The 23,453-nt window shown below is 43.6% G+C and overlaps 5 protein-coding genes across 10 annotated transcripts; 4 read left to right on the forward strand and 1 right to left on the reverse strand.

Moving 5' to 3' along the window:
* The first annotated feature begins 284 nt into the window (after positions 1 to 284).
* sephs3 (selenophosphate synthetase 3) lies at positions 285 to 3,600 on the forward strand. Of its 2 annotated transcripts, XR_015857210.1 has the most exons (9): positions 285 to 679; positions 1,208 to 1,311; positions 1,455 to 1,562; positions 1,651 to 1,805; positions 1,882 to 1,972; positions 2,070 to 2,169; positions 2,309 to 2,521; positions 2,663 to 3,022; positions 3,064 to 3,600. XR_015857210.1 is itself a non-coding variant. In XM_088369568.1 (8 exons), exons 1-8 carry the CDS (start codon positions 400 to 402, stop codon positions 2,899 to 2,901), a joined length of 1,290 nt encoding a protein of 429 aa, XP_088225694.1. In that variant the 5' UTR covers positions 285 to 399; the 3' UTR covers positions 2,902 to 3,600. The 2 variants fall into 2 exon arrangements, 1 of the variants encoding a protein (XP_088225694.1); XM_088369568.1 differs by having other exon boundaries at positions 2,663 to 3,600.
* Positions 3,601 to 3,954: 354 nt separating this feature from the next.
* ap4b1 (adaptor related protein complex 4 subunit beta 1) lies at positions 3,955 to 9,040 on the forward strand. 3 transcript variants are annotated; one of them, XM_088370074.1, is made up of 14 exons: positions 3,955 to 4,032; positions 4,182 to 4,310; positions 4,622 to 4,846; positions 4,924 to 5,054; positions 5,249 to 5,396; positions 5,470 to 5,755; positions 5,867 to 5,965; positions 6,173 to 6,284; positions 6,464 to 6,547; positions 6,654 to 6,757; positions 6,904 to 7,111; positions 7,176 to 7,484; positions 7,943 to 8,059; positions 8,527 to 9,040. In XM_088370074.1, the coding sequence occupies exons 2-14, from the start codon at positions 4,198 to 4,200 to the stop codon at positions 9,021 to 9,023; spliced, it is 2,433 nt and encodes an 810-aa protein (XP_088226200.1). In that variant the 5' UTR covers positions 3,955 to 4,032; positions 4,182 to 4,197; the 3' UTR covers positions 9,024 to 9,040. The 3 variants fall into 3 exon arrangements, with proteins under 3 accessions (XP_088226200.1, XP_088226198.1, XP_088226199.1); XM_088370072.1 differs by having other exon boundaries at positions 3,958 to 4,048; XM_088370073.1 differs by having other exon boundaries at positions 4,000 to 4,072.
* A 745-nt stretch (positions 9,041 to 9,785) lies between these two features.
* LOC148402284 (alpha-1,3-mannosyl-glycoprotein 4-beta-N-acetylglucosaminyltransferase C-like) lies at positions 9,786 to 14,024 on the forward strand. The gene is made up of 5 exons (XM_088370075.1): positions 9,786 to 10,023; positions 10,730 to 10,828; positions 10,914 to 11,058; positions 12,211 to 12,465; positions 12,542 to 14,024. The coding sequence occupies exons 2-5, from the start codon at positions 10,733 to 10,735 to the stop codon at positions 13,441 to 13,443; spliced, it is 1,398 nt and encodes a 465-aa protein (XP_088226201.1). The 5' UTR covers positions 9,786 to 10,023; positions 10,730 to 10,732; the 3' UTR covers positions 13,444 to 14,024.
* A 925-nt stretch (positions 14,025 to 14,949) lies between these two features.
* cfap126 (cilia and flagella associated protein 126) lies at positions 14,950 to 17,385 on the reverse strand. Of its 3 annotated transcripts, none has more exons than XM_088370080.1 (5): positions 17,218 to 17,385; positions 17,081 to 17,143; positions 16,458 to 16,532; positions 16,173 to 16,373; positions 14,950 to 15,445 (listed from the first exon to the last, which is right to left on the reverse strand). In XM_088370080.1, the coding sequence occupies exons 1-5, from the start codon at positions 17,242 to 17,244 to the stop codon at positions 15,239 to 15,241; spliced, it is 573 nt and encodes a 190-aa protein (XP_088226206.1). In that variant the 5' UTR covers positions 17,245 to 17,385; the 3' UTR covers positions 14,950 to 15,238. The 3 variants fall into 3 exon arrangements, with proteins under 3 accessions (XP_088226206.1, XP_088226204.1, XP_088226203.1); XM_088370078.1 differs by having other exon boundaries at positions 14,950 to 15,448; XM_088370077.1 differs by having other exon boundaries at positions 14,950 to 15,493.
* A 113-nt stretch (positions 17,386 to 17,498) lies between these two features.
* Positions 17,499 to 20,343, forward strand: ccnq (cyclin Q). The gene is made up of 5 exons (XM_088370076.1): positions 17,499 to 18,002; positions 18,154 to 18,337; positions 18,427 to 18,559; positions 18,691 to 18,909; positions 19,716 to 20,343. Exons 1-5 carry the CDS (start codon positions 17,852 to 17,854, stop codon positions 19,803 to 19,805), a joined length of 777 nt encoding a protein of 258 aa, XP_088226202.1. The 5' UTR covers positions 17,499 to 17,851; the 3' UTR covers positions 19,806 to 20,343.
* The last annotated feature ends 3,110 nt before the right edge of the window (positions 20,344 to 23,453 follow it).

Below are 23,453 nucleotides of genomic sequence, written 5' to 3' on the forward strand. Positions count from 1 at the left end.
TGTGCTACTCTCAGCTCTGACATTTTACCGACGTGGTTGAGCAACTGAAATTCGGGAATTAAGCATTGCTTTCAAAATAAAATGAGATTTTTTCACGTAAAATTTTACCTTTCATGTATGCTTATATTTGAGTCTGCTAAAACAATAATGTTCTTTATACTACCTCCGATTTTTTGGAACCATGTGCACAATTTAGCGTCATTAAACAGTAGACCCCCTGTTGGACGGTCACCTTAATGTTTTATTTTGACATAATATAAAGTTGTTTTATCGTTTCCTGTTAGCGCGCACTGACGCTAGACGCTCATCCCGCTCCTCCATTCATCGTGGACTCTAGCTTTCTGATTACATGTCTCATTTCCGCCCGCGTTGAAAACTTGAAGGTTTCCCCCGACCGACATGTCAGGTTCAACCTCCCCGCCTCCCCAAACAGAAGCGATGGGAACCGAGGGATGTTTTCCCCCTGGGTACAAGCCTTTCAACCCCGAGGAACACGGCTTGGAGCGAGGCTTTCGTCTCACTGCCTATTCGGACTTGAAAGGATGAGGCTGCAAGGTCCCGCAGGAGGCTCTGCTCAAACTCCTGGCGGGACTTGAGTCAAACCGGACCGACGGGCCAGGGAAGGACGGAGACAACGCATCTGAGTTCGCGCAACAGTTGCCCACAGGCCCTCGGCTTGGTAGGAAACCGTTGATCTTGCGCAAACTAGCACCGCGATGCCTGACTTTGTTAGCTAGCGTAGCTAAAGGGGCTAGCTAACGTGTGCTCATATGTCACGGATCAAAATGTTTCTGGCCACCGTTCAAGCCCCAAAATTATGCAGTCAAAAATGTGCGAGCTAAAAAACAAAACATAAGAAAAACAATTGACAAGGTAGCATGAGTCAGCATAATTTAAAATCGGGTCATGCTCTGCGCCATCATGTTCTTTTCTTCTCTGAGTTACGTGGAGTTTTGACAGGACTCGTCCCCGGATGTCAATCTTTACAGGCCGCACAATCTTATCATTAATAACAAATATTAAGAAATTATCATAACCCCTGTGCACGTTTGGCTTGAGTGTAGCGTTATTGCCTGTAAATTGTTTGAGAGAAACTTACTAATCATATCTGGCCCTTAAAAAGGCCAACTCACAATTTGCAATCTTGCTCGATGCACAGTAACATGTGAAACATAAATTCATATTTCTCCACCCTGTCTAATTTCAGGAGTGGGAATGGACTGCTGTGTGATCCCTCTTAGGCACGGCGGGCTGTCTTTAGTCCAAACAACAGACTTCTTTTACCCACTTGTGGAGGATCCCTACATGATGGTGAGGATTGCCCTCCAAGGGGTCGTCGGCACATTTCTCCAGTCCACCTGCATCCCTATTGACAACCGCTCTAGCCATCTACAGTCATGAATGTTAGTTATTCTTATGATCCTTAAATCATTAGTTTGACCTTTGTCTTCCAGGGCAAGATTGCATGTGCCAATGTCCTCAGTGATCTCTACGCCATGGGCATCACTGAGTGCGACAACATGCTGATGCTGCTCAGTGTCAGCCAGAAGATGAATGACAAGGTCATATTTCTCAACTTATTTTCTCGGTTGAATTTTGTATGAGATCAACTAAAAAGCCTTGTTCATGCGATCACAATATATAACGCAGGACCGTGAGCGCGTCATGCCGCTCATGATTCGGGGATTCCGCGATGCTGCCGAGGAGGGAGGGACTTCGGTGACAGGCGGCCAGACGGTGATCAATCCATGGATCATTGTAGGGGGAGTGGCCTCGGTTGTTTGCCAGCCCAACGATTTCATCATGTAAGCGCAAATGTGTCAACAGAAATTTTTTTTCAGTTGGTTGATAATTCTTAGATGTGCTTCCTCTTTTCTCCAGGCCAGACGGTGCTGTCCCAGGTGACGTCTTGGTCCTCACAAAGCCTTTGGGGACACAAGTGGCTGTTAATGCTCACCAGTGGCTCGAGCAGGTCGGTACGACTCAATGCGCAGTCAAACGGGATTTGCGCATTTTACGAGTATTCTGACGCTACACATCTTCTTTTCTTGAATTGTTTGTCTAACCAGCCTGATCGGTGGAACAAGATCAAGCTTGTCGTCACCAAGCAGGAAGTGAAAGAGGCCTATCAGGAAGCTATGTTTTCAATGGCAACGCTCAACCGTACAGGTATGCGGCATCCATTGAAATGATCTGTTTTTCGACAGACGGATGGCAAAAAAAGACCAATTTAATTATTTTAAAACATAGAAGAATGCGTAGGCAAATCTGAATACCTGCTTGTCTCGACATTTCTGTTTTCCCTCAGCGGCAGGTCTTATGCACAAGTTCCAGGCCCACGCAGCAACAGACGTGACAGGCTTTGGTTTGCTGGGGCACGCCATCAATCTGGCAACACAACAACGCAACGATGTGGCCTTCGTCATCCATAACCTTCCCATCATAGCCAAAATGACTGCTGTCAGCAAAGCATGCGGAAACATATTCAATTTGGTTCAGGGCACATCATCCGAGACATCCGGTAGGAACACGGGCAGTAACTATTGTTGCTAGGAAATATACACGAAGATTGAAATTGTGATATTACTTTAGATAATTTAGGTGTGAAGCAAGGTCAAGGTATTCCTACTGCATTTATGATGCTCTCACTCTTGTTTCAAAGGTGGGCTGCTGGTTTGTCTGCCCAGAGAGCAGGCCGCCAAATTTTGTTCAGAGATGAAGAGCCAAAGCTCGGGGTCTGGAGGTCAGGGCGCCTGGATCATTGGAATTGTAGAGAAGGGAGACCGTCGCGCTCGCATCATCGACAAGCCCCGTATCATTGAGGTTCCACCACGAGGAAGCCAAGTGGCCAATCAGGAAAACAACTCTGCCAGCCCTTTGCCTGGGCCCAATTCATCTTAAACTGGGTGTTTATGAATGTGCGTGTGTGTGAGAATGCCGAGGATGCTGCCCATCTCTTCTGGAAAGCACAGATCATCACTTTCATATTTCTCGGTCGTAGTTGGTCAAATGGACAAATGACCTTGTCAGATATCAAGCTGTACTAAGACCTCAATGTCAGACTCATTTTACAAACGGTCATCTTCAGTATTTGCAAAGAATGCCAAATAAGTAAATTAAGAAAATAACATTCCAAATCATCCTTGACAAATCCACAGGTGAAAATGAATATCCAGCGGAAGTGTGTGTGTTTTATGTATGGATTGTTTTTATGTGACGTGGGCCGCTGTGTTTTGTTGGCTTGATTTGAATAGGGGATGAAATTAACGTATCATGAATGAATTTCTTCCGCAAATCGAATTGTGCGTCTGTCTTGTGTCTGGCTCAGACATTACAGTCCAGAGGAAGGCTTGAGCAGCTTTGTCTGGACTCGTGGTGCCAGGTACAGATGGCTTTTTTTAGCTGATTGGTTGTCCAGCGCCAAATCAGTCACATTCTTCCAGTTTATGAAACTCTGCCTTACAAATCCCAGCTAAGGGGCCGGGTGGAGTGGATGTCTGTCACTGGAAGGGTGAGGCAGACTTGGTTTGCTGGAGGGCTAAAGCTGTTGCTAGATATCCTGCTTTTCACAATCAGTAATTAAAAAAAACATTCAATTTGTTTCTTGTGTTTTTGTGACATGCAAGTAAAAACATTACATTCAACAGAGGAACTTTTTTTATTATCAGTTAAAGTGTGATTGGTGGAGAATAGGACAGAGTGAAACGCCTAATTGTGTTATACATATTAAAATATAATCTAACGTCATTTATTAAATCAACGTGAACGTTCCTGGTATAACTGAAACTACTAGCTTTCATTTATAAAAAAATGTAAATCCGAATCATAACGCCCATTTATTACTTTTTAGCTTTTATTCTGAAGGTAGCCCACTCAGGTTGGCAGCCCCGGCGTGTTACCGTAATGCATAGTATTAAAAGTATTATGCTATTTCCTTCCGAATTCGCCTACCACCAGGGGGCAGCAGGCGCATCAACAGAAATAACAGAAGAAGAAACACGGAAGTCCAAAGGGAAAACAAAACATAACAAGGTGTGAAGAGTTGACGGTGAGAGTTTGTGAATTAAATACTGTACGTACATTAAAGGTGTTGCGCTGCGGATGGTTTTTAACTTCAATTTGAGAAATATATGACTGCCATGTGTTTGAAATACAGTTTATCTTGATTTGCGACTACTTAGGTTATCTGCGTCCACCATGCCATACCTGGGCAGTGAGGATGCGGTGAGGGACCTGAATAGAGCTCTGGCCAACCCCCACGTCCAGTCTGACCAGCTGCGTTACAGGAACGTTATCCTCAAAGTCATCAGGTTGGTGGAATGTACACACACACAGTAACTAAAGCTCCATAGTTGCAGTGTCCATGGCTCTGTTCTTGAAGCACCAGCATATTTTAATCTTTTAAGTTGAACAATTTTTAAATCTTTGCAACAATATTAATGTGATACACATGCAAACATTTCAGAACGTCAGAATGCTCCAAGTTCTACTATGAAAGACTCCATCAGGTTTCAGACTACAGTCATGTGCAGTAGGGATAACTTGACTTAAGTGACTGGAAACTGAAAGTAAGAATTCTCCTCCCCCCTTGCCTCCCCATTTTCCCCCTCCTGTGGTTCAGGCTGATGTCACAGGGTGTGGATGTCTCCAGCCTGTTCAGTGAGATGGTCAAAGCATGTGCCACAGTAGACATTGTCCAGAAGAAGCTGGTCTATGTCTTCTTGTGCTCCTACGCCTCTTTGAATCCAGAGCTGTCTCTGCTGGTCATCAACACACTGAGGAAGGATTGTCAGGATCCAAATCCGATGGTCCGCAGCCTGGCCTTAAGGAACATGACCAACCTGAGGTGACTCTCGAGTTTGCCCATGACAGCCTTCTGGATGAGTTGATCATGTAAAGAAGTGACTTGTGTCTGTGTTTCAGGTTGCCCAGTTTGGTGGAGTATGTGGAACAGCCTCTCACAGCAGGACTGAGGGACAGAGCAGCTTGTGTGCGACGGGTCGCCGTGCTCGGCTGGGCCAAACTGCACAATCTCCAACCAAATTCTGAAATAGGTGAGTTGCTTGGATGAAAAACAATATTTAAAATTGTATTGATCAAATTATATCCATGAGACTAAGCTTGAGGCAAATCTAAGTTAAATTTCAGAAGTATTTATTTCCAGCTTATCTGATTATTAAGACATTAATACACAAATACAAAATGAACACTTTTTTTTCTCAAACTTTTATGGTGATCATTTGCACAGACGCAGCAGTAGTGAATGAGTTGTACAGCCTTCTCAGGGACACGGATCCTGTCGTCATGGTGAACTGCCTTCGGTCTTTGGAGGAAATCCTTAAGGAGGAAGGAGGGGTTGCTATCAACAAACCCATTGCTCATCACCTCCTAAACAGGTTGACCAAGATTTCAAATAACAAACGTGTCAAGAGCTGATGTAAACAAATTCTTTGTTGTGTGTGGACCCAGGCTGAAGGATTGCGACGTGTGGGGTCAGAGTGAGGTGCTTAAGATCCTCCAGCGCTACCAACCTCAGTCTGAGGATGAGCTCTTTGACATCCTGTCCATGCTGGACGCCTCTTTGGTCAGCCCCCACCCGCCGGTCATGGCCTCCACGCTGGGCCTCTTCCTCAGCCTGTGCTCGACCTTGCCTAAAGTCAGCCTGGCAGCCTTAGAACGAGTGCGGGGCCCACTGCTGGCCGCGTGTGGGAGCGCGTCCAGAGAAATCAGGTTCACCGCGCTCTGCCACATCCAGGCGAGTGTGTGTTTGGACAATGTAAAATGGTGCTTGGATGGATACAATATGCTGTTGTAGTTTTAAATATATATTTGATCAAGTCTGATACATGTTATGATCCTCATACAGTTGCTGTTGAGGTCTGTCCCTGGCATGATGGGGGCCCACTACAAACGTTTCTTCTGCGGCTATGCTGAGCCAGCCTTTATCAAGCAGAGGAAGATGCAGGTAGGTCCCTCTCTTGTACTCTCTCTTTCTTGATAACTTTGTCTAACTATATCTATGTCTGAACATCTACAGCAGGTGTAAATCTATCATTTTATCTGAATATTCACACAAAATATCACATTTGCATTATCTGTAACCTGATCGCAGTATCAACAGGGCCAGCCAAGTCCTCTCGCGATAGTAATCTGAGTACGGCTGTGTGCGCAGGTACTGGTCGAGCTGGTGAACGATGACAACGTGGCAATATTACTGGATGAACTGAAAGAATACTGCACTGATGTCAACACAGACACTGCCCAGGCTGCAATATCAGCTGTCGGTAAACAACCACTCACTTTGCATAACATGAAGGCGTGGACGACGTCATTTACTTTGCTTTTGTTGCTCGAGTCAAACGGCCACCGTCAACCAAATTGATACTTAGTCATCAATTGCTGACGTAGATATTTATGCCGAGGTTACGGATTTGCTTGAGTCGCTTATATTTTCAATTTGCAGGTCGTATTGGGCGGAGCTACAGTGACAGATGTCTAGTGATTCTCACTGGACTGCTCGGGCTTAAACAGGACAATATCACGTCTGGTAATATTATCATTTCTATAGCGACACCAGATTTGTGTTTGACTTGTCATGTAGTTTAATTGACTGCTATTGCGTGCCAACTCTGGTCCCCTTTCCAACCCTGCAGCTGTGGTGCAGACAATGCGGGACCTAGTTTGGGTGTGTCCTCAGTGCAGTGAAACGGTGTGCTCTTCTCTGGAGGGGTGTGAGGAGATACTGCAGGACAGCCAGGTAAGGGCGACCCAACACTATTGCCTCATCCCCAAAACGCAAATATCTATCTGTAAATTGAACCCGAAAGTTCACATTTTCTGAGTATAGGTGTGTCATTAAAGGGGGAGATAAATGAGGAACGTTGTTTTGCCTCCTCCTGCCAGGGCAAGCAGGCCTTGCTCTGGTTGTTGGGAACCTACGGCGATAGAGTCTGCAGCGCCCCCTACACGTTGGAGGTATTCATTGACAGAGTGAGGTGTGAGAACTCTCCGGCAGTCAAGATGGAGTTGCTGACGGCCACCTTGAGGCTGTTTTTGTGCCGTCCGGCTGAAACTCAGGACATGCTTGGAAGGCTGCTGCATTACGCCATTGGTGTGTTTGTGCGCGTGTTCAACAGAAGAGAGATCAGTGTTTCAGACCTTTGTCTGTTTTTCAGATGAGGAGACGGACATGTGTGTCCGTGATCAGGCACTTTTCTACTACCGCCTTTTGCAATGCGGAGTTGACGAGACGCGCAAGGTGCTCCAGGGTCGGAGGTCTGATCCCTCCCTTGGCGTTCTTATTGGCCGTCCGGCAGAACCTGTGAGCCACTGGGCTCCCATCTTCAACACTCTGAAGCCTCTCTGGCAAAGCACCTCGGAGACAGAATCAGTAAACGGCAGAAGCTCTCAACACGCAGCATTTGACCCTATCTCTGACCTCTCAGAAACCCTGAACTCATGTCATCTTCAAAGTGTTCAGACAGGTGAGTTTGACAATGAAGATGTATGGCAATAAGTTCTGAGCATCGATTTGCTTACACTGATTTTTTTCTTTGCATGTTAAGTCAAATGTAGGAATGTCAAATTTGCACTTGTGCCCTTTTTTTTTCACCCCTGTATCCGCTGCTTTGAAGAGAAAGTTTTGGACACTCCGGATGACGAGGATTAACGCTGACATGTTTTAAGTTTGACTTTTAGGTTGTTTGATGTCACAACAAAGGAAGAATAGAAAAATTGATGATGACCATAGAAATAGCTTAGTCTGGTGGAATTTAATGTTTATAAGCATTTTTTAAAAGAATGTATCAGGTTTATTATTTTACTTTTTTCCCCATCAATACATTTCAATGGCCGTCAATTAATTCTAGGCCCGGCTGACGGTTCCAATTGTTCCAAGAATAAATCTTTAATGTTGTCGCTTCTTTCCATGCGTCTGTTTCAGAGGGTGTCACTGAGCACACACCATCGCCTGCAGACGCCCCGTCGCCCAGCGCCATCGTCCCTCTCAGCTTGCTACCTACTTTAACTGCAGGAGAGTTTGAGCGTGTCTGGCTGCGAGGTAACATGGTGTCAAACAAAGGCCACGGTCTGTCCTGTCTGGTCTAAAAACAACTAACTTAGTGGCGTACTCTCACCACTTGAGTTAATCATCGTGAGGGTTTTAGTGTCAAATGAGCCAACCTTTTGTGTGTCACCTTGATTCCTCTATCAATCTTTAATGAAAGGTGCGCCTTGTGGTTCATGGCCAAACAAACCTGTCTCTGTGATTTGAAAAGATTACTCCTAGATCCGGAACAAACGCACTGTATTATCTTATCTATTTAATGAGAAAACATTCATCGGACACTGATTGTTTCATTTGGGCCTCTGCACTTCACTCGATAGATATTTTGTTCTGTTTTTGTGACTCACATTTTATGAAATTCAACCAAAATCAAAATTAGTAACAAAGTAATATAAGTAAAAATTAAGAATGGATCTCTAGATGACCTTCCTACAGGATGTGATTTTTTTTTTTGCTCCTAGGTGTGGAAGAAGAGGATGGTTTTTGTATAACAGAACACGTCCGGTGTTGCAATGTCACTCAGTGTTCGCCTCAAAACTTTCAGGCTGCAATGCAGCTTGTCAACATTCAGACGCTGGCCTTCACACCACCACACACACTCCCCTGGAGGGTTTTTCTGTACACGCACACCGAAGCCCCGTCCTCCAGCACACTCATACTGGGAGAGTTACTTTATACTGGGAAGGCAAATGAAGAGGCGGGAGATGCACAGGAGGACACTATAGATAGTGAGAATGCAAATAAAACTGTGGTGGAAGGAGGAATAGAGAGATGGGTATATAATGAAGAGAAAGACTCATCGGGAAAGAGAGACAGCAATGAGTTGGCAAAAGACAACAGACAGATCGAAGAAGTAAAGGTGACTCTAAAGCAGCAACTAAAAGATGACAAAGCTCTGAGGGGTTTCCTCTCTATACTCATCACTGTACTGCATACGTTGTCTTTAGAGAAGAAATGAATATGCAGCACAATGGGTGAGGTTGGGAGTCTGAATGTGTTTATGCTTAGTGTGTGGTTTTTTTCCTTCCTGTTCTGGTGCGGGTTTGCTCCAGGTGTCTTTGTACGAAAACAAATACTGTATGAAAGTGTCCAGTACACTTGGAGGTCAATCGCTGACGGTTGTCGGTGTAAGAAATTGGAACAAACTGAACTCTGACCTAAAACTATCCGAAAATTTCAAGGACTTCAAGAAGAAACTGAGAGCCTCTCTCATATCTAATTGCGTAAGCTGAGTCCGCGGCAACCCTGGGACGAAAGCATTGATAGCTGTTTGTTACACTCGTTACAAATCATTCAAATTCCAAATATTAGCATCATACATAACCATAAATTTTTGATGTTGGGTATTTTGAAACTAATGTGTAAATGTACTAATGTACAAATATTAGCACCATACATAACCAGAAATTTTTATGTTGACTATTTTAAAATTAATGTGTTACATAATATCTGTGAAGACTCTCATGAAATTGCTGTGTGATAAATATCTGTGAAAACAAGAAAAATCTTTGGATGAAAGTTTTGGGACGGGACTCGATAAGCAAGGCTGCTTCCACCCGTTCCGTTTTCGGCGAGTACGGAACGAATTCTAAGCTTTGTAAAGAAAGTGTGACTTTGATGATGTCTGTGTACAAGCTGAAATAAACAAAAAAAAAAAAACGATTTCCTGATGACAGCCGTAGCGTGTTTGGAGTCTTTGTGTCAGTCCTATCATTATCAAAGTCAAAGCTTTGATACGATACGACGCCTGTGCACGACCCTTTGACTGCGTGTGTTCGCAGAGTCAGACTGCGCTCCCTTCTCGTTAATCTCCGAACGCCACCTGTTTTAAACCAATCAGTGCTTCGAGTGTTTCCAAGCCAGTGGCGCGCCTCTTTCCTGCTGGAGCACACCAAGCGCCTGCAGGGACTTCGAATAACCAAACGACTCATTTCAACACCGCTCTGAGCTTCCGAACGGTGAGAGAACCAACCAGGGCGCGCTCGTAGCCTATTTCCGAACGCGCCCCTAAATAGATTACTGCGGAAGGGAGTAGATTGTCATCCCCCGAAGAATTTGCAAGAGCTGTCCTGGTTGATGTTTACTATTGTATGTGTAATAGATCTGAAAATGAAGCATGCCTGGTAACTTGAGGAATAAAACAGTAACGCGGAAAGCTCATGATATCAGACGGCGTGTACCGGCGGACTGTGTGGAGAAGGAGAGAACCAAATCCAGGAAGACTTTTTAAAAAATGTACATTTAAAAAAAAAAAAAAAACCTTCGGTTGGAGGCTCCCCGACACATACAAGATGGAACCACCTGAAACACTCGTCACAAAGAAAAAAGCAAGATATACAACGTAGCACATACATTTTAAAATCTTACACGTTAGGAAGTTGTAAACATCAAAATGCGCACTGTTGAAAACAGAACAACAGACAATAATTTACAATGAATGTGTAATTCAATATATTTCTTAATCATCACATGCATTAGTTAACAAGACCTGACATAATTACCCATATGTAGGGAATCTGTTCAAATTTGCCACACAACCTGAACAAACAATCAAGGCGTGCCCGCTCCCGCGGCAGGGGGAAGAAAATCGAGCTGTGAGCGAGGAATTGGGGATTTTGTTTTACTTTTTTTCTGTGCACATTTCTGTTTTGGGGTACACAACAGGAAATGCGACGTCATTCAAAGAAGAAAAATGCAGTGTTGCTCTTGCTGCTCCTTGCGGGGAGCTTCTACTTGATGCGCTATTCACACTCATTCAACACTGTAAGTACACCCACGGAAGATGAACCACTGATGATTAAAATATCATGAATGTTAATGATATTTGAATGGAGTTTTTCTTTGGCAGAACCTGAACAGGTCAGAGAAACCAATGAACATCACATGGAAGGGAGAAAGGATGATCAGTATGGAGTCATGGGTGGAACAAGGAGATTACCTGCCTCTCAATGTGACCTATCAACTGCTTGCAGGGGTACCAGTCACTCAAATGAGTAAGTTTTTTTTTCCATTTCGTCTAAATATAGACCACTGAACACTTTACATACCACCGACTGCAATAATACAAATGCATCAAGTGTTATTAATTTTGATGGCACCACTATAAATACTTTTCAACCTAAGTTCAATTGAATACACTACAAAGTAGGAACGAGTATCGGGCTGATATTCAAGCTATAGATGCTTGTGACGTTGGCCGATACCAGCATTGGCTGACCACTTGCGGCTGTTTCACAAATAGGAGTTAAAGGCAAACATGTCTGACAGATGCTGATCAGCAGTTATTGTTTGCGCAATAGCTGATGTCAATGTAGAATTTGGCTTAAACCATTACTCTGGGTGTGGGGGGCATAAACCGGCTGTAAAATTGATTCTAAATGAAAATATAATGAAATAACTCCGGTATGTAGTATGACGTGATTTAAAAAGGTACATCAAAGTCAAAGTCAGTCTGCTTTATTGTCAATTCCTTCACATGTCAAGACACACAAGACACAGTACACAATATACATACAAGTAAACAACACAAAAAGTAAAAACAAGAAGGCACAAACAATGAATAAATAAGAGTGATGAATAAATAATAAATGAATAAGAGGAGCAAAAATGGAGCAAGTGTCCTTACAGCAGACAGTCAGAATATAGCGCAAAAATACAGGACGCTACGCAGAAGGGGGGAGAGACTTCAGGATCCTAACAGCCTGGAGTATGAAGCTGTTGGTGAGTCTGGTGGTGCGGGAGCGCAGGCTCCTGTACCTCTTCCCAGAGGGCAGAAGATCAAACAAAGAGTGAGCGGGGTGACTCACATCACTCACAATTGTGGTCGCCTTGCGGGTGAGATGGGAGGTGTAAATCTCCTTCAGGGAGGGGAGTGAAGCACCAATAATCTTACCAGCCGTGTTCACTATGCGCTGCAGGGCCTTCAAGTTGTATTCAGTGCAGCTACCACACCAAACAGCGATACACTGGAGAGGACGCTCTCAATGGTGCCACGGTAGAATGTTGTCATGACGGCCGGAGGAGCACGTGCTCGCCTGAGTTTCCGCAGGAAGTACAGGCGGCGCTGAGCTTTCTTCGCCAGTGACGCGGTGTTTGCGGACCAGGAGAGGTCCTCACTGATGTGCACATGCTCTTCTTCCCGATAGGGTATCTATGTATTGGACTATCGTCAGTGAAGAGGAAGAAGGGCAGCTATCTGATCCCCACGTTGGTGTCCCTCTTCTCCCAATCATCTCCCGAAGAGCGCTCCTCCGTGGTGGTTGTAGTTCTGCTGGCAGATTTCGATGTCAACTGGCTGACGACCACAGTGACGAAAATAAAATCTGAATTTTCATCAGCACTAGAGCAAGGTCACCTGCTGGTCATTCATGTCGCTGAGGAAAGCTATCCACCGACTACAGGTTAATCGCAAACATTTTACACTATCATCATCCAGGTCAACTGTGTTTATATAGCTTCTCTCTTGCTCTCCTACAGGTCTAAAAAGGAACTACAATGATTCTCCTGCGAGAGTATCATACCGCTCCAAGCAGAACCTGGATTACGCTTTTCTTATGCACTACAGCTCAGGTGTGGGCAGATACTACCTCCAGCTGGAGGACGACGTCTCCGCCGCAAAGAACTTCCTCACAACCGTAAAAAAGCGCGTTGAGGAGCAAGAAGCTAAGAGGATGACCTGGGCAATGCTGGAGTTCTCCAGCCTTGGCTACATTGGCAAACTCTACAAGTCGGCCCACCTCCCTCTGCTGGCACGTTTTCTCTTCCTCTTCTATCAAGAAATGCCTTGCGACTGGTTGATGTCTCACTTTCGAGTGCTGCTGACTCAGAAGGAGCCCATCCTTTTCAAGCCTTCCTTATTCCAGCACATGGGGAGTTTCTCTTCATTCCAAGGGAATGAGAACAAACTAAAGGACAAGGACTTTGAGGAGGGGGTCTACTCCAATCCTCCAGCGGAGGTTTTCTCTGACATGTCTACCTACGGGAAACACTTTCCCAAACTAGCCTGGGAGGCCGGGGAAGGATTCTTCTGGGGTCGCTCTCCAGAGAAAGGCAACCATTTAACTGTGGTGTTTACAGACCCAAGAGTGGTGACAGGAATAACTGTTGAGACTGGGTCAGAGGGGAAAGATATTTTGGACTCAGCGCAGGTGGAATTAGGACGCGGTGTGATCACCACTGCAAATGAGGAGAAATCGTGCAAAGGTTTTCATAAATTGGGATCTATGAAGAATGGTTGGTTTGTGATGCAAGGAGTAGATAAAACCTACGGAGCCGCTTCTTCGTGTTTGAGGATACAAGTTACAGCTGAGCAGAAGAATTGGGTCGTCATTAGGAAAATCAGGATCACAATAAAGCCCAGCTCACCTCCACAAATGTGAATTGGTGTTCTGGACCACATTGAGCGGTGGTTTTCAATCACTGAGCAAAGGAAAACTTCAAACGGAGGCGCAGTACCTCAAGAAAGTCTTTTTTTTTTTTTGTAAACAAGCCGCTAGTGCAAAGGTATTTTGCCATCTTTATTTTTTTTATATCAATTTGTTTCACCTGACTTGGTATATCTGATTTAACTTGACACGAGTGAATGTAAATGCAAACCAATGTGCCTGTTCATCTTGAGACGTTAGCAGATTTCAACCTTGAGCTGTACTCACGGCAGCAACACTAAAAAACTACAGAATTGTCAAGAGAATAATGTAATAATGGCCAGAGCTTTTTACTGATGCTTAATGGGTCAAAAAAACCTTAAAGGTTCATTTGTCACTGACTGAAAGAATTTTTGATATTTGTATTTTTTTTTTTTTTTTTGCTGCAAAATGAATGCACATGTTTAGATGACCCCTTAACTTGAAGTCCAAAGTTATATGAAATATATGAGATAATATATTAAAGTATTGTACAGCACGTGCTATATTGTTAAATGAAAGAACAAAATTAATAAAATTGAATACTTTGTCTTTTATGTTCTCAGGAATTGCCCAGTCTAATGTGGCCCCTTAGTAGCACTGGTAGGAAATTGTGGCCCCCTCGGTCGAAAGAGAAACCCGAGTAAAAAATATTCTTTACAGTGAAATGTTTCATGCTCCTCCCCCAGTAATCCAAACATGGCATTCTGGTTAATATTTTGTTTGTGTCATATTAGTTGAGCGACAACATCTTCCCATTTTGATCAATCATTAGGGGGGGGCATTTTGCTACTTGCTGTCCACTGAAAATGACATCACAGTGCCCTAAGGACTCAAATTGCAAACATCACATGACCAAACCCTGGTGAGCCGTGACTAGTTGGTAACGTGATCATATTCCACAAATGCAATATTAATCAGACATTTAGACTACTGTGGCAACATGTAAGTATTTAAATTGCCCAACCCTGATTTAGAATGTAATATCTCTCAAAAAAGCTATACATTGCTAATGCTAACAAACTGAAGCGATTTGGTATAAGTAAACATCGATTTTGTGTGTGTAGTTGATCTGTTTTAGCCCGCTCACTATTGCTAAATTTGCAGGCATGGAGGGGGTGAAGATGTGGTGACTCGTGCTCCATGTGGTTTTATTAAGTTGAGTCACAAGTCATGGGGTGATATCCAATCTGTGCTCAAGGGATTGTTCAGTGTTTTTTACTCATGGTTCTTAAGATGGATTTAGATTGCGTACTTCATCATGCAAGTATGTCAACGCTGAAGGCCTCGCAGCATGAGCTTTCTTTTACCTTCTACAAATATAAATAGTAGATAATATTTAACCTGACTAATACTGACTGCAAGCCTGCGTGTCCAGTTTTTCTTGGGTGTGACAGAAAATGCACATTTCTATTTAATTTTGGAAATGCTGGAATGTGAGTGACTAAACTGCAAAAAAAAGGACACTTAAGTTACAACAATACAGTTGCGTATTTTATTTGAACCTTTTTTTTTTCTAGACTGCAGTTCAGAGGCATTCTAAATGGACAGCTGTTAAGATAAAGAGACCAGAGAACTACTACATTTCAGAGAGGTCCTAGAATTTCCTATTTATACACTCGTGTGAGCTGGTCTACCAGTACAATCATCCCAGTTTAGAAAAGGGGATGATATGAATTTGCTATTTTTATTCCTCTGGGGTGGTTAAGGCTGGCACCGAACCAGAATTTGGCCTTGCATGGTGGCCTTCTGCTATCACCGGCCGCGAAGCTCATATTGCCTTCTGGCTCTGCGGCCTGCTTGTCACAGTTTCGCCATCCTTTTGTCTGTCGGCGGCAGGCAGTTTGACAGATGATACCTCATCTGCCTGCGTCTGCTGTCCCCGTTTGCCAGTTCTGTCTGCAGAAACGGGACGGCTTTGAGGCGCTTGCTGGGCTTCAGCTGCAGATGGGGCCAATGAGTCCGAGACGGCACCATCCTGCTGTACGCCACCAGATTTCAACATGGACTGGAGTGAGTCACACTTCTAATGTGGAAATGAAATAACAGTAGCTTAAACTGCCAAGTATGACTTATATGATAAAGGAGGAGTAAGACAAAATACAATTGATTCATGAAACAAATTTGAAGCCTCGAAGTGGCTTAAATTGCTAAGTATGACTTGTATGATAAAGGACAAGAAAAAAATACAGCTGATTCATGATGCAAATTTGAAGCTTCATTTACCCATCACTAGTTAAAAGTGCATAAGGCCCACTGATTAAATTCATCACAGTAGTTTAAGCAATGTACAGTAGAAGCAACACAAAACAGGGAAAACTTCTGCTTTATTATTCCTGTTAGCGCTGAGAGAGCTTAATCCTAGCAGTCAACAGTGACGTGAGTCACGCTTGAGCTCACTATAATTTTATGATCCTCTCTTTTGCCATTTCCACTTACTTGAGGAATGTGGCTGAGCGCATGAGAGAATACAAAACAGTGGGCACAGTATTTTGCATGGGGAAAAGGCTAAAAAAGTCTTATGTCCTTTTTTACTTATTTTAAAGCACTGTTTGCTTTTTACAACTTCAGATTGAAACTAAGCTCAAAGCTTGTCTGTAAAAATGTAATGTTATCATGGTTCATTTTATCATCTATGTTGAAGATAAAAGAAGCATAAACCGTGTGTGTGTGTGTTCTGTGTGTGTGTGCGGGTGAGCCCAAACCTGTTTGCTAGCATCCTGTGAAGCACGTGTGTTTTTGCTGCCTCTTAGTGGCCCAGATTTGTCTATGTGCTGAGGGTCCAAGCCCCAGGCCTGGAGTCTTGCAAGACCCTCTTGAGAGCGGGCGGTGGGGTTGATTCTGTGCGCTGGTATACGAGCAGGTAGATCCCATGTTCCTTTAAAGTCAGGCCAGGCGCTGCCTCTCTGGTGCATGACACACAGTGGCAAGGGAAGTAATGTCAACTTTTTATCTTTAAGAATGTGTAACAAAAGTTTCCAAGGGTTTACCTTTGACTTTCCAGGGAGCAGATATCCTCTGTTATCTGCAATAAACGTAGTGCGGCCCTGCCGTGCTGTGGATGCCTACAAACATGCACCACACGTTGTAGCGAGGGTGTCCAAACTATGTATGTATCGTTGCAGCCCAATTAACGCAGTTCCTTCTACACCGAGTGTGAAGGCAGGAGAGGAGGTTCGTTTTCTTCTCTTTAAAAAAAAAAGGTGAGTTGGGGCCACTTTCTTTTAACTACAGCTGTGTGTGTGTTTTAAGTTCTCGGTAAAAAAAGCTGTGTTGAGTGAATGCTTCTGCTGCAGCTCAGAACAGGTCCGATATTTGTGTCAGATGCAAGGCCGACAGCCACGAAAAAATCTTGAAAATGTGAACTACTCTAGCTGTTTTAGTTAAATTTCCTGTATCAATAAATATATGTATACTGCAAGCAATGCAGAACATTTCTAATTCCTTACTGATGGATTTCTTTTATGTTAAATTAAAGCTGAGTATCAACACGGCCCTTGCATTGTTTTCAGTATGCGGTCCTGAGAAGAAGTTTGGACACCCCATCATTAAATGATCACAGTGCTACCTTTGAATGGTACGTCTGCAAATATATTAAAAGTGCTGTCATAACCTTGGTGGGTTGCTTCGGCTGACACCAGTTCTGCAGCCTCTGAGGCTTGAAGGCATCGTTGTACTGATGATGGAAACAAAACTTACACTAATCATATGAGAAACACAAATAAGTACGCGTTTAAAGTCAATAATTACCTGGTTTGCTGAGAAATTGGACGACATTTCTGCGACTGATTAAATTGAGTTTGTTGCGTGGAGTCGTTGCATAGCAACCCAACCACGTGACCTATTAGGAGCGCATGAGAAGTGTTGACGAAGTACCACAGAAATCACTTGGAGCAGAAGAATGCAAGCGTCATGAGTCGTGTTGCGTCATCGATTAGCGAAATACAAACGTGCATGCCGTATTAAACGCTGAACTGAACGTGACGTCATTGCTATCCTGGATGTGGAAAAGTAGAGCTATGGACGAAGATTCACGTACTGCTTGTTCAATAATTCCAAGATGCGTTGTAATTATGCGACAGCACTGACATGACGGGATAATGTTACAAGGCAATTTTTCATTTAAAGAGTGAACTTTTAAGTGAACCAATAGTGATCAGGGAGTGAATGACGTCGCGTTCCGCGCCTTGCATATGACCGGATATTCTATTATTTACTTCCGGTTTCTGCATGCCTTCGGTGGTTAGCTTTAGCATTGTGCGAGCTTGTTCAAGCATTCAGTCACGCCGAGTGCTGCGTTCACTTTTGGGCACAACAGTTACTGACGTGACTTGTTTTCGCGTAAACGCTATTTAGTTTTTGCAGTGCTAATGTTCCAGAAGTCATGGAACCGGGTCCGTCCTCTCGCTCGCCTGCCCCTCGGGATCAACCTCTGGATCCGGCTGCAGGGAGCTCTTCTAGCGGAGGTGGAGATGCGGACATTGCTCGGGACATGAAAACTCACTTTCGTTTGTGTCGCTTCATAATGGAAGCAGGTAACCAAATCATCTCGTCGACAAATGAACAGCCAGTGGGATCGCACACAATTCTGCCCTTCTGCAGAAAGAAAGAACATCACACATGAGGGAAAATGTATGACCACGTCAGTGAGAAATTAAATTCAAAGAATCTTCATTTCTTGTTCAGGAGTGAAGCTGGGCATGCGCTCTGTGCCTGTTGCTACAGCGTGCGTGTTGTACCACAACTTTTTCGAATGTGTCAGCCTAAGTGTGTATGAACCCGACCTGGTGGCCATGAGCTGCTTGTACCTGGCAGGCAAAGTGGAGGAGCAGCACATACGGACCCGGGACATCATCAACGTAAGCCACAGGTAAAAAAACAAAAATAAATCTGCTGATGCTGTGAAATGATGGATTCATGTCACAGTTCCCCACTACAATCCTGTCTCCCACCTCCCAGGTACTTTAATAGGCACAGCCCCCCTTTAGAATGTGATAAGGAATTCTGGGACCTAAGAGACAGTGTGGTGCAATGTGAGCTTCTCATCCTCCGACAGCTCAATTTCCAAGTCACCTTTGAACATCCGCACAAGGTGTGTCTGCGTGTGCTGGAGCGAGCAAACGTCCGTTCTTAGTGTCCATCTTCCTTGTGTGACATTTTGTATTGCGACTCTGAAAATAGTATGCCATCTTCAGTGCTTGTTCTGTTTCACCCTCTCTTTAGTACCTACTCCACTACGTGACGTCCGTAAAGTCGCTGGTGAACCGGCACGCTTGGTCTCGATGCCCCGTTGCCGAGACTTGCTGGGCATTGCTTCGAGACTGCTACCATGGCTCGATGTGCATCCGGCACACGCCCCAACACATCGCTATAGCAACACTGTATTTGGCTCTCAACAGCTATGGAGTGGAGCTGCCTGTTGGGGAGAAACGGTGGTGGCAGGTGTGTATTGGCTCTCAATTGTTGTTTGTTACATGTTGCTTGATTCATTTAGTTTGAATCATTTATAAAAAAAAAAAAAATTAGACTGCACCAAGATGTAGTAGATATTGTACTTTGATTTGTGTGCGCGCCTGTGTAACAAATCATACTTTATTTGGACCATTTAAAAATGTGTATTAGAATTAGTAACAGACTTCGGAACTGTTCTCAGTGAAAAACGACGTACAAATGTACCACTATTCCATCGGTAACCTGTGTCAAGATGAAAAATATGACATGGAATTGTGTGGTAAAAATGAAGCATAAGGGAGTCAAAACAATAAGTTAAAAATCCCTCTAGAAATGAAAGGAACCCCATAGAAAATGAACCAATGAAGTATTTCTTCGGAATTGTGATTCAAGTAAATTAGTATTTTTAAAAATGAACTCTTGGAACAGGCTTGGGCAAAACTGATGGTAGAAAGTTATTGCACAAGTCGGTTACATTTTGTACTCTTGATAGATGTTCCTGATAAATTCTCCCCCTCCAAAAATCCACATCTGAAGATGGACTTAAGATGATTGACCACCTCTCCAGCTCATCTTCAAAGTCTTCATGCTCTTATATTAATCGGGACTGCGGTGCACTTAAAAACGTTCCATTGTCAAGCAGTTTTATTAATCAGGTCTCTATTGTTGAAGCTCTGCAAGGCGCTCGCTCTATTTAAATGCAAATCCTTCAACAAAAAAAAGTCGAGATGTTTTATGCCTCCATCGCAGTTGTTTGAAGTTCCCACGTTGAGCCCGAGTTGTGTGCTTGCGTGCAGGTGCTTTGTGATGGTGTGACCAAAGCAGACATAGATGCTGTGATTTCTGACCTTCTCCAACTCTACGACATGGAAGCCAAGTGTATCTGAGGACACTGCAGGCAAGACAGTGGATAATTTGCCACTGCGTCATTTCTGTGGGGAATTGCGCAGAGCATTCATGCGTGTGGGAATTTGCGCACGAGACAGAGCAGAGGCAAAAACACAAACTGCACTACCGCGGCTTAACACCGCGGGGCGACAAATCTTCATTTCCTTCTTCCTGGTTGCAGAGGTCTGAAATTTTGACGATTCTTATCGTGGTAGCAGACTGAATCTTTTTACCTGATTATGACTGGTTCTTGTTGATCTTTGTTGTTTGTAATTGTTTTACATTATGTCTGTGTCAGTCAACAGAAAAAAAAAAACAGTTCTGGAGAGCAATATTTGGATGCGGCAGCTCAGCTACTGTAAGTCTTAAAGGGAGTTCCCGTCCTGGAGGTCTTTCCAGAACAGTTTGTGCTCCATTTGATGCATATTGTATGCAATTGTTTTACTTTAAATCAATGTTTGAATTGTTCTTATTGAAGAGCACAAACCAAATATGCAATAGATCTCGATCGGTTCCCTAACCTCTTTCTTGGGGTCATCGCTGGGACTAAGCAGTTCTTGTGTTCAAGTAGCACAGACTCAACTTTTGTTTCTTCTCATTTGGCACAGTGTCTTTCTATACTTATTTCTTCCCTCAACTGTCTGTCACCAAAAGGGCATTCAACTTTCTGTCCTGAATTTCTGCTCCCACAAATGTGTTGGTCGGTCGGAGGCGGTCTGGTATGCCTTCAGCACCTGCCCATCACGGCTTGATTTTCAGCAAGACGTTGAGGATCAATTTCAGTGTTTCACAAGGGACATGTTGCTGTGAGTCAATGATTATGCAAGTCCCACACATCCCCCACTTAGGAATCCTTAATTAGCACCAGATCATTAGCGCATATTAAGGAGAAGAGCACATGGCTACCACATCCGGCCTGTGCCTTTTCTTCTCCGTCATGCTTGGCTGTCGTGAATGAAAATGAAGGGTCACTGCCATCCAGCTGGATGTAACTAAAGCTACTGAAGTACTGGCTAACCAACTTGGTGCCTTCAGGATCCAACTACTGAGCTCGGTGCTCTTCATTATCTTAAGTGCTTGGTGGACAACCTTCTGCCAAGAAGTGTCCTCATGGAGTCAGGTCCAAATTGTTTTGCTTCCCTGGGGACGTCTTCAACCGTCTGTGTAGAGCAGTGAGGGCACTTGAGGACTTCCATCTTGTGACATCTTCCTACAGCTTTGTCTGTAATACGTTTTGTGATATGATGACTATTCTGAGAAACCTTGGATCACGACATTACATTTTGACATTAGTCAGCGACTTTGCATAAAATGCAAAATATCTGCCTAATGGGTCTGTGTACAGTCTGAATGTGAAATTAAATGAGCAAAATCGCAAAATTCCGATACTTCTGAACAATAATAATAATACAACTTTTCATGAAATAACAAATGATAGATAAAAACAAACAATTATGGATTGATAAATAATAGTAGCAAGTAGAATACACATCAATGTAGCAGGGTTAAACGACTGTTTCATCTGAAAATAAATACTCAAGTAAAAATAGTATGTTGAATTAAGATTACTTTGCAAGTGCAATTTATCCAAAAAATGAAGTAAATGCAACTCAGGACAGTGACTGCTCCATTGATGGCATGCAGTACACACACACTTCTGTCAAAGAAGTGTGAGAAATAAGTCAGTGTGTGGGTTATTTCAGGACATGTTGCTTTCACATGAAGCAGAATGCACAGAGGCTCAAATAGAACTGAGCACTGAAATCTGGCAAGGGCTGTCCTGAGCTTTCCTTTTATCTTAGTGGTTTTTTTTTCCCAAGAAAGTAAAGTCGTCACCTCATATGCCTTTTTGTATTGACCCCTTTTCTGAAGTGTGTGAAAAGAAAGACATGAGCTCCTCATGGCTTGTGCCTCTCTTTTGTTGCACAGGAGACATGGCGTGCATTGCAGCAGCATCACGTGCCGCACACTTTTCCTCCTCCTTCCAACACATTTCCTCCCTTCTCATCTGTCACTCTGCCACTGGCGTGGCTTTTGGGGACGAAAGACTTTCTCCCCTTGCCGTTCCCCAACCCATCCCAGTTGCCTGCTCTTCATTCCACTGTCTTTCCTCTCTCCAGATTCCTTGTTTCCTCTTCCTCCTCTCTCTCCCCCGCCCCTCCCTCTTGTCTCCCTAATGTTATATTAATAATGGAGAGGAAGCATGTTCAGCCAGACTCCATGAATTAACCATCAGATGGCAAGGAGAACTGGGTGGGGTGGGGCAGGAGCATGGAAAGAAAGAGTGATATGGATTGATGGCATTTAGGCCATGTAAGGGAAGAGAACATTTGACACGAGATGAGTTCCAAGGGAAGTTTGTGTTTGCGTGGCGTGTCGAAGCCCGCTGCTAGCTGTCTGCTTACAAGTGTATCTTACTTTGAGCTTGAGGGCATGTGAAAAAGGTTCCACGAGGGACGTGTTGAGATATAACAAAAAAGTACAAATAGATCAATGATGGGAAGAGCAAGAAAGAAACGCATGATAGCAAGTCAACATGATGGAACTGGCCCATCTGTGTTTATTGATGATGTGACTGCTGACTAGACGAAACAAGAGTAATTGCGTGATGCACCCAGTCTCGCATGCAGTCTGATGCTCCGGAAGGGACAGGGTGGCGTGTCGATGCGCAGATGGATTTTTGACCTCAAACATGCTGGCAAGGAACTGCCATGCACTTGAAGAGCCATCCTAAAAAGTCAAGCTGATTGCTTTGAGACAATGCTGTGCTGACACAGCATTTATTGGCATATTATACATTAAATGTATCAGTGGGTGCTCTTTCAGTGGGCTTTGCAGACTGTGTAAGAATTCAAATAATTATATAAATCACCAGCTGCTGGCTGCAACACGTACCCATGACCTTAAACGTGGAAAGTCCTAAGGCATGGCACTTAAAATAGTTCATTTCAAGGGCATTCCTGTTTATGTAACTAAAATCAAGCGGGCAAGTCTGTGTTGAGGCAAATACACGATTTGCTCTCTCCCCCCCGCCCCTGAACATTTGTCCAATGAGAACCCTTATTCAGAATTTCTACTGCTTTAGTGTTTATATACATATACAGGATTTGCCAAGCCAGGATTTCATGATAGATCGCACTTGTTCTTCATCTGCAATATTTTCACACCTTTGCATTTGTTTTCAGACGCACAGTCCAAGATTCTCTTAAAAGAGACAATACACGTCCCCACGTTAGTGACGGTTGTCCATTCACCAACATTCTTCTGCATTGCATGTGACTTGACCATCACAAGCAATTTTCATTCCCACAAGATTCCACCTTTCCTTCTTGATATGAAAAGTATTGGAGTTTTATTTTTTTTCGTTCTTATTTATGGAAATATGGAAAGAGATGAGTTCTCATCTGAAATGAAAGTGTTTCAGATATTTTAATATGCCTCTGGGAGATGATGTGATGATAAAAGAAGGGATGGATCAAATCAGCAACAAAGCTTTTTGTCAAGGTGTGTGGTTGTGTGTGTGTTTGCAGTCCACATGAGAGGATATCTATTTATAAATTCATATCTATAAATACACATCTCCTCTTTCTCCTCAGTGCGTAATACGTTTTGACAATATTTAGTTCACTTTAGTCATACACGTACAT

The sequence above is a fragment of the Syngnathus floridae genome, chromosome 2 (assembly GCF_059516105.1).
Source record: "Syngnathus floridae isolate MCC-2025c chromosome 2, RoL_Sflo_1.0, whole genome shotgun sequence".
Lineage (NCBI taxonomy): Eukaryota > Metazoa > Chordata > Actinopteri > Syngnathiformes > Syngnathidae > Syngnathus > Syngnathus floridae.